The sequence below is a fragment of the Carex rostrata genome, chromosome 15, assembly GCF_964058835.1.
Source record: "Carex rostrata chromosome 15, lpCarRost1.2, whole genome shotgun sequence".
Lineage (NCBI taxonomy): Eukaryota > Viridiplantae > Streptophyta > Magnoliopsida > Poales > Cyperaceae > Carex > Carex rostrata.
In genome coordinates, this window is record NC_135932.1 from 7,816,931 (window position 1) to 7,827,495 (window position 10,565).

At 31.1% G+C, this 10,565-nt stretch overlaps 2 protein-coding genes across 2 annotated transcripts; one reads left to right on the forward strand and one right to left on the reverse strand.

Annotated features, from left to right (window-relative positions):
• Positions 1-1,377: 1,377 nt before the first annotated feature.
• LOC144566521 (transcription factor ILI6-like) lies at positions 1,378-2,999 on the forward strand. The gene is made up of 2 exons (XM_078316558.1): positions 1,378-1,651; positions 2,397-2,999. Exons 1-2 carry the CDS (start codon positions 1,526-1,528, stop codon positions 2,550-2,552), a joined length of 282 nt encoding a protein of 93 aa, XP_078172684.1. The 5' UTR covers positions 1,378-1,525; the 3' UTR covers positions 2,553-2,999.
• Positions 3,000-8,115: 5,116 nt separating this feature from the next.
• Positions 8,116-9,656, reverse strand: LOC144566759 (uncharacterized). Its single transcript, XM_078316781.1, has 3 exons — positions 9,436-9,656; positions 8,684-8,953; positions 8,116-8,370 (listed from the first exon to the last, which is right to left on the reverse strand). Exons 1-3 carry the CDS (start codon positions 9,451-9,453, stop codon positions 8,323-8,325), a joined length of 336 nt encoding a protein of 111 aa, XP_078172907.1. The 5' UTR covers positions 9,454-9,656; the 3' UTR covers positions 8,116-8,322.
• Positions 9,657-10,565: the final 909 nt, after the last annotated feature.

Genomic DNA, 10,565 nt, shown 5'->3' on the forward strand with positions numbered 1-10,565 from the left:
CCTCTGCCGTTGAGAGTCAGTGATACCGATCTTGCCCAGGACAGATAGTTGTTGTCGTTGAGTAGAGTGGCCATGAGCCTCAGGTTTGGATTAGCGTTGCCATTGAGCGACTGTTGACCACCTGTTGTTGCTTCTGCCATTCTTGTTTCGACTTTGTCTGTTGTTGTTGCTTCTGTCATTAGGGTTTTGTGATTTTTGTTCTCAGGTCCTTTAGACCTAATCTGATACCATAATACTTTTTGGAAAGAGAAATAATGAAATAATCTGTATTGAATTTTTCTGATTTTACAATCTATTCTCAAGGCCTTTTATAGACTGAGAATTATATGCTGAATGATATAGCCGTTGGCTACTTTTCTAACGTACAATATTCTAGATTTGCCTAACCTCAGAAAATTATGCTAGGTACTAAATTAAGCTTGACAGCTAATTCAAGATGCTAGTCTATTTTCCTTCCTAAATGGTCAATGATGATTTTCTGAGACCTAAACTCTATTTCTCAACAGGACTAGCTCTATATAAAATGTTTCAAAAAAATAAAATTCAATTAAATCTTAATATACATAACTAAAATTTTAAAATCATAGGGGTGGCTTAGCCATCTTTTGAATGGCTTTAGATCCGCCCTCGTCCTTATTTGTACCTCGTATGTATTTATACTTTTTTTTAGAAGTATTTATGCTTAATGTAAAAATGTTTATGCTTTATATTACTAGAATTATGAACTTTAAAATTTATATTTTACTTATTCAACAAAATCTTTAACTTAAATTTTCTTATAATAATTCAGAAATTGATAAATACTTTGTACACTGGGTATAAACACTGTAGAATTCAGATATAAATTACTTGTGTGATAGTATAAACACTTCTGGAATACCAACCAAGATCTTTTTCCTAAATGTTTGCAAACTTTGGGAAGAAAATTAAGATTGAGCTTCAATAGGGACTGAAATGTAACCAAATTTGATGGATTGAAAAAATGTTTAATTGCCTAAAAATTATGATGGGTAAGCTCCCATGGATTCCTAATTGAACCTTAGCATCTGTTCTCCTCATATTTTTATTCAACTTCTGTTTAGTTTGATTGAAATTCACAATATATAATAATGAAATTTTTGGTTCAATGTTGTGGTACTATTTCAGTTCGAAATAGGAATGTAACAGTATGGACTATGGAGATCTAATTTGAAAATCCTTGACCCCTAATTTGTTCACATATTTGGCTAAGTAATACATACTATTTGTTTTCTTTTTCTTTACTATTTTAAACAACATAGATACATTATACATATCTCTCCTCCTCCCCCCGAGAAAAAAAAATACCCATTTTCTAGTATATGTAGCACACTATATAAGGAGCACAAAACTTGACCATTTCTCTCTCACATTCTAACTCCTTGCTGGAAACACCTACAACCACAGCACAGAAACCTCTGTATCCACAGAAACTAATTAGCACCTAATTCACTGTTCTCTCTGTCTAAGTATTTATCTCCAAATTAATCTACACACATTGAGGAAAATGTCAAGTAGAAGGTCCCATTCAAGGCATTCCAATGCTTCAAGGATCACAGAGGAACAGATCGACGAGCTCGTGTCAAAGCTTCAGATGATGCTTCCCGATGCTCCGATTAGGCGTAATAGCAGGGTGAACTTTCTCACCTACTTAATTAATCTTCCATTATTTCTTAATACCAATTGTAATGCAATGTACTTTGTGTGAAACAGGGTACCTATGTACAGATAATGTGAAACAGGGTACCTATATATATATATATATAGAGAGAGAGAGAGAGAGAGAGAGAGAGAGAGAGAGTTGGGCTACGGTGCTTCGCGAAATAAAATGGGTGTTTTACACACTCATATTTTGCGATTTTAAAGTTCAAAATGTCGATCCGAACCGTTCAAGTTGATCTCCATATTAAAATGTCCTTGGAAACCACATTTTACATTTTTTTGGAATTTTTTTACTATTTCTTTAGAATTTTTGAAAATCGCTGTTTTTGATGGTCCAGAATTTTCTGAAAAACAACGATTTTCAAAAATTCTAAAGAAATAGTAAAAATTTCCAAAAAATGTAAAATTTTGTCTCTAAGCACATTTTAATATGGAGATCAACTTGAGCGATTCGGATCAACATTTTAAAATTTGAAATTGAAGATATAGACGTGAAGCAAAATACTCGCTTTACTTTGCAAAGTATCATAGCCCAACTCTATATATAGAGTATGAGTTTAATACCAATATTTTCCAAATTAACGAGGATGTTTTATGACAAAATCCAAAATAATGTACTATATTCAACTGATATTAGTTAGTCGATTCTTTTTTTACCAGAAACTGTACCCAGAAAGATATTTTTTGCTCATTCAAACAAATTAATTAATATGTAGGTGTCAGCAAAGAAAGTATTGCAAGAAACTTGTAGCTACATCAGGAGCCTACACCAAGAGGTCGATGATTTGAGCGAGAGGCTGTCAGAGCTGCTCGCCTCGACTGAAACAGATAGTGCTGAGGCTGCGATCATTCGTAGCTTACTCATGCAATAATATTTAGGAGTTCATATAAGCAAGAATTGTTTGATTTATATCAAACATATTTCCTTGATGAGTCTTCGTTTGCCTAGCTACTAAGGGAATCCAGATTTTCTTACATGGGTTTTCTGAGGATGAATATTTAGCTATTAGCACTCTTTTCTGCATCTGTGGTAGTTTAGTAAATTTCTTTTTGTCTGGTACGGTTAGTAAATTTTCTGGTACCGATTGAAAGCAAAAGTTTGCTTTGGTATGAGGGATTTGTCACTTTTGTGATCTATTAAGGGGTGATTTCTTTGACTTGGAAACATTGGAGTTGAGGATTACATTGTTTGATGTGTCAAGGGTATTTTAGTCTTTTTTGATGCAAGAGGGGAGAATTCCTAGAAGCTTTAACATTTTCTTTTCCTTCCTTTTAGGCGTGGATAAGGTAATTTGTTACAATCTCAAGGTTTTTCATCATCTAAAGCATTCACCAATTTTTTTCACATTTTTTAAGAAATAGATTTTCTACATAACCATTTGTACTTTATTGGAAGGGTAATAAAGTACTTTTTTTACAATTTAAAAATGGCAGACAAAAGGAGAAGAAAAAATAATATTGTTTTTCTTTTGCTGAAACCCTTCTTCACAAAATCTTTGCTTCTATGAAATTAAGTTGGGGGTGTGATAATTTATAATTCAAAACAAGAAATAATGTAAAATGATATTTAAATTTGGCATAAATTTCTTCGGGATGTTACTAAACTTTGTCCTCTGCGAATTAATTAGTTACTCAAGTTTAACTTGTTCATGTGTGGCTATAGAATTTTTCATTTGTCTCAATCAAATTACTTTGTTATTTTTTCCGTTTAAAATACTAATAAAATATAAAGCAAGATTCTAAACAACGATTATAGCGGCATAGCGGGGAAACCAAAAAAAAAACTATTGCGAATAGCGTAGCTATAACGGAAGCTATCATACATAGCGATTTTTTCCTTTCATATTTTATATTATATATTTCTACTAATTATCAACATAATCAATATTAGAGAATTAACGTAACAACTAAATGACAACTAATCTAAGTCTATATTTTTTATCAATTATGCAAATAAGAAGAAAAAAAAAGATTTAAAAAATAACGTTATTTAATAGTTTATACTTCATAGTATTATATATTATGAGCAGAACTAGGGTGCTCTTGAGCTCACCAAAGTTTTGGTGAGCTTAACTCTAAAACTCATTAAATCGATTTCAAATGACGAATCCAAACCGTTGAAACCCGTCTACCTTACGTGTGATGCATCTACATGTGAAATTTTTAAACATTCGAATTAATTTAGTATAAAGTCAAGCGGTCAAAAAACGTTCAAAAATGAATGCACTAAAATTAATTTATTAACCTTCTAATTTTGACCGCTTGACTTTTTAATTAATTTATTTCAAATGTTTAAAAATTTCACATGTAGATGCATCACACGTAAGGTAGGCGGGTTTCAACGGTTCGGATTCGTCATTTAAAATCGATTTAATGAGTTTTAGAGTTAAGCTCACCAAAACTTTGGTGAGCTTAAGAGCACCCTAGTTCTACTCATATATTATAATAGACAAAGAGCAATTAATTTTATAAGGTAAATGAAGTCAATATACATATTTAAATATTTTATATATTATAATAATAATCAAAATTAGCTTTTAAATTGAAACAAACGATAATAATTTTACAAATGAAGAGCAACAAAAATGAAGAATTAATATTTGAATATTTCTCGATATAGAATAATAGAATAAATCACAAATAAAAATAGAAGCATATAGTTTGGTTTAATATACTTATCGTAGAAGACCATGCACCATTAAAAATAAGAATAGAAGTACAAAAGCTCATATAAATTGCAAAAAAAAATCCATGTAGCATAGCGGGCCTCATATAGCGGTAATAACGGTTAGCTATTACAGCTCATATAGCGGTAATAACGGTCAGCTATTACAGCTATAGCGGTCGTAGTTGAGTTAGCACACTTTTATCTCATAGCTTAGCGAATGGTTCGGAAAAGCTATAGCGCCGCTATAGCTAGCTATTTAGAACACTGATATAAAGTGACATAGAGATGGATGAGAATATTCTATTAATATTTTGGATAGAAAAAATAACATAATGATTTGATTGGAACAACTGAAATTTTTAATTACTACATAAAAGCAAATTAAACTTGAGTAACTAAATTCGTAACAAAAAAATAAAATTTGGTGACTTGTGATGAAATTTAGAGTCCGAATCTGCTGTAATTCTGAAATTCTGATATCAACCGTTCAAAAATTTTGCATGCGCAGATCTCAGAAACATTCTCGAAAAGTAAGTTGTCAAGTACTTATGTCGAGAAAGAATTGAGATTACAGGGTCCTGTAATTCCCCGAGAATTACAGCAGATTTATTTTCCGAAATTTACGCTTACAAAATTTGTGAGGCTTGACCTAAACAATAATGTGAATAACATAGATTTGATAAATCAATCTTCTTGGTTCTCCAACCCTTTGCATGCCATGCCAATAACTGAAAAAAAAAGAAAAAAAAAAAAAAAGTGCACGTATGAAGTGAAAGATTTGCTGAAAACCTTGGACAAACTTGTATTGTTTTCATTGGCTAATTAGAAGGTTCGCATAAAATGAATGGTCCACCAAATATAACTTACCATAGAATCTCCTATTATAATAAGAGTATTTATAAAGTGCTTCCTTACTCCTGCTTTTGACCTAATCTATACAAACAAGTGGCACGTGGAAATAAGTGGTATCAACATGGATGCTCACAGTTAAAAAAAAAAAAAATCACATTGGTCATGAAAAATTGCTAATTTTTTTTTTTTTTATATTGCAGAAATTTTACTATTGGGGAATATATGAGGACATGTGAGCAGCATTGAAACATTTTCCTTTTAATAATTAATAACTTGAAAATTTTGTCTGGTCAGACAAGCTATGCATATGCATATGCTTAGTCATCGCCAACTCAGATGAAAGTTTAATTAAATAATGAATAATTATTTCAGCACATGTGCGTCACAGTACCCGTAGTGTACTCGCGCTATAGTATTCGTACTACAGTACCCGCACTTAGAGAAATAATGTATTATAGTCCCCACTAATTATATTGTGTCAACTAATTATTATTCTAAAAAGATATTATAGTCTTAACTAATTATTATTCTAAAATTTCAGCAGCACCCTTTCTCTATAATCCCCACTAATTATATGGTTCCCCTTTCAAAGTTCCGACACTAATTCCACATCAACATTTCTCTTACAAAAATAGTTGACCTTATAAAAATAAATATTTTAGTACATAGATATAAATACTTTCAATACTTAGATATTAATACTTTCAGTGTCATATGTAAAAAATACATAGATATTTATACCTTCGTAGATATAAAAATCGGACAAAAGGCAGTTGAAGGCTATGAGTGTCTTTCTAAAAGAAATGGAGAATACTTAGAAGATAAGATATTAGCACTTAAAAAAGTAAGATATTAATATTTTGACGCGTAACTTGTTATGATAATCTCTTTTCGAGTTCCCAAATCATTCCAGCGTTAACCTTCTTCTAACAAACATAGTTGACCTCATAGGTATAAATACTGCAGTGTATAAGTATAAATACTTTCAATACTTAAATATTAAATACTTTCAGTGTCATATGTAAAAATAGTTGCAAGTGTAGGTATAGATACTTGTACGGCGAGGTATAAATACTTGCTTGACGACGAGTATGAAAGTACATCATCATGGATCTCATTTGAAAGAGAAAATTGCATAGATATTAATACTTTAGGAAAAAAAATCAAATTGTTGAGTTTTTGCGGTTCCGTAGGAAGTTATATTTATGCATTTAATTTTCGGTGGTCCCCGGATATTGTAGCGCGAGTATTGTTATCTTCGTGCTTTAAGAATCCACGCAATAAATAATTGTTCACATCATAAGTATAAATACTTCCATACATAGGTATAAATACTTCCGTTCATAGGTATTAATATTTTAGGAAAAAAATTCGAATTGTGTAGTTTTTGCGATCTCCACAAGAAGTTATATTTTCACATTTAATTTTCGATGGGCCCCCCCTGCAGGTACTGTAACGCGAGTACTATTATTAGCTCCCTTAAATAATCCCTGGAGTTAATGTGATTATAATTATTAATGAAGAGAGCACCTTCCAAGCAATATACAGGTTATCATCTCTACAATTGCATGCATATATTCTACTTAATTTTGATCATACATTTCAACAATTTTAGATTTGTGAGAACTAAATCTACTACAGTTCATGATAAAAATTTTAAAATTAAATTTGGAGGTCATATCATCTGTGTGTGTAGAAGATTGTCGATTCAAAACTTATTGGAAATGATTTGAGAATCTTATTCGTTACGAAAATAATTTGAGAGCTTTAAATACAATATGAGACATGTATTTAGGAGCGGTGTCAGGCTTCTAAATATGAGGATTAAATGTGAATAGGAGTCAATTTCATAGTATTCATAGTATTTTACTCTAAAATATATAAAAAGTTCTGTATAAACATATTGATTTTGAAATAAAAATAATGGAAATTAATTGATCCCTATTCAATACCATGAAACATGTAGATTCTAAATAGAGATTATAGTGCTATAGCTTTTAAGGTTTGAAAAAGCTATACCGCAACCATAAAACAGATCCACCAGTATTGAATAGGGATCAATTAATTTCCATTATTTTTTATTTCAGCTAACTTCCATAAAAGCATTTTGACGATTGATACCACTTAGTGTAGCCATGAAATTTTTCAAATAATCAATTTTGTAAATAGAACCACCAGTATTTTTTTTTAATTTTTTTTTAACTAAGTGGTATCAATTGTCAAAATGCTTTTATGATACCATTTACTTGGACTATTTGACCATTGCTTCTCAACTCCACAAACAGCGACATATTATCATGCAATTTGATAAACCATTTCTTGGCCCTAGTTCATATATATTATAATTAATTAGCAACAGAAAGACATATATAAGTTACCAAAATTTGGAAATCACTTTGTTAAACAAATTAAAACCTCTTGCTAATTAAATTTTGGCACATAATTTTTTTCGTAATTTACAATTTTGGCATAAATAAATGTATTTAAAAAAGAGATGGGTTATGTTACATTGCAATGCATAGGTATTTTTGTGCATTGGACCATAAATCACCGATTCAAAGTTTAAATGACCGATCCAAACCGTTCATCTTGTTCTCCATATTAATATGTGCTTGGAAACCAAATTTTATATTTTTTGAAATTTTTTTACTATTTATTAAGCCACTTTGAAAATCGCTGATCCAACAGTAACAGTAAAATCAAAAGGCACCGTTGGATCAGCGATTTTCAAATTGGCTTAATAAATAGTAAAAAGATTTCAAAAAATATAAAATTTGGTCTCCAAGCACATATTAATATGGAGAACAAGATGAACGGTTTGGATCGGTCATTTAAACTTTGAATCGGTGATTTATAGTCCAATGCACAAAAATACCTATGCATTGCAATGTAACATAACCCATCTCTTTAAAAAAAAAAGATTACAAAACATTCCTATATAATTCCCAAATTCAAATCTCAAGCATTGTACCTCTCCTGCTTTTACTATATGACAGGAAGACACTAACAAAAGAATTGTTGATCTTCCCACAAGAAATGTTAATCAAGAATAAATTTACATGTCTTGTGCAAAAAATTTCAAACCACAAACAAAATAGTTTTATGTCTCCTAAGATTTTGTTTCAGCGACCTACACAGCAGAAAAGAAAGCGCATAAAACCTCCTATTGCCTGAAAAATCAAGAAAAAAAAAATTAACCTGATGGTTACAATTTTTAAAATAATATTACCGATTTTTTTATGGTGATCACATATTTTAAATTATTTTTTTAGGAAAAGTTATTTGGTAAATATGGATTTTATCTTGGCCATTCTAAAATTATGACCATCTCTTTACCCAATTTCAACAAGCCATGCTTCCTGTTATTACAAATTTATATTTTTCATGATTGCATGCTTAAAACTTCTCAAGATAAAACCTGATAAATTAGTTATACAATTGCCCCTATTTAATTTTTTTTAAAAGGATCATTTGAGATCATACCGGTGACTTGCGTGTTCGATTGTTAAGACGACGGCTATTGTCATTGTTGCTGAAGTGACGGTAATGTTCAGGACGTGTGATAGGTTTGCTCGACTCATCCACCAACTCTTCACCATTGCGAAAGCTAGTCCATGACAACAACTTCTTGCGGTACCTCCTAACAGATCGGGCCATCGCGAAGTGCCCCGAGTAGTCCCTCGTCATGAATACTCCCTTTCTTTTGCCCCACTCCCCGAATTTCGGTACTGACACTGACACATGAGAATTATCCTGAACATGATATCAATCTACTGTCATATATGTAATACTATAAATAAGGGTATAGTCAGAATTTTATCAGGAGTAGGCTAAAAAATTTTATTGGTACAACTAGCGGGTTGCAAATTGCTTTGAATTAATCAATTCTAAGTGTGGGCTTTCCAGAGATAGACAAAAAATTTCTCCTAAAGTAGACAACAACCCGATTATATCTATACTTAACTATCAAACTTCAGGTGTAGGCATGCTTATACTCTGATTCAATGTAGATCCGCCACTAACTACAAACATGTACAATATCATTATATCAAATTTTAAGACTTGAATGAGTGTGTAAACATGAGATTTTAGCTCTAAAATCTTGTTATAAACCTGAATCCAGTCTCCTTAATTGTACTACCTTTGTTTATCTAATGAAATTAAAAAAAACATAAAAAAAAAATGACAGCAGAGCAAGAAGGAAGAGAAATAAATAGAATGGAGAAAAATATTACTTGTGTCAAATTAGCCATGGCTTCTAAATCTTCTCCAAGCAGAGCAAGAAGGAAGAGGAAAAAGGAAGGAGGAAGAGAGAGAGAGGCTTTAATTTAGTCAGAAGCTAGGAGACTTGATTTAATATAGTTCTCTTTAATTCTAGATAGTCATATTTGTCAGCTTTATATTATGAACAATTATATTACTCCCCCCCATTCCATCCCCCCACCATCCCCCCACTCTATCTCTCTCCAAATTAGTTTGATCTCATTTCGATCTCGTTCGTATTTCTCACGATTTATGAAAAATTTTGCGAATCTAAAATCACGAACGTTTTCTACGTAATTTTCTCTTTCAAATGAGATCCATGATGACATACTTTCGGACAACTCGTTACAGAAGTATTTATCCCTCATCATGCAAGTATTTATATCTATACAGACATATGAAAATATTACTATCAATTATTATAAGTATTTATACTGACATATGAAAGTATTAATATCATGTATTATAAGTATTTATACTGACATATGAAAGTATTACTATCAATTATTATAAGTATTTATACTGACATATGAAAGTATTAATATCAATTATTATAAGTATTTATACTGACATATGAAAGTATTAATATCATGTATTATAAGTTTTTATACTGATATATGAAAGTATTAATATCATGTATTATAAGTATTATATGCAAAAAAATACTTTCAAGTATAGATATAAATACTTACACAATGAGGGATAAATACTTCTGTAACGACTTGCTCGAAAGTATGTCATCATGGATCTCATTTGAAAGAGAAAATTACGTAGAAAACGTTCGTGGTTTTAGATTCGCAAAATTTTTCATAGATTGTGAGAAATGTGGACGAGATTGAAATGAGATAAAAAAAACCCACCTCTAAAAACGTGCATGGTCCCCCATGTGATTTGAGATTCCCCCCACCCTCTATGAAAAAAATGTGCATGGTCCCTTAAATACTTTCGTACTTAGAGATAAATACTTTCGTTCTTAGAGATAAATACTTCTGTACGTAAGTATTAATACCTTATGAAAAAAAAAATGACAGCTGGAGTTTTTTGGCATTTTGTGCGGGGTTAATTGCGGGATGGGAGATGCGGGGTTAATTATCAGCCTCCT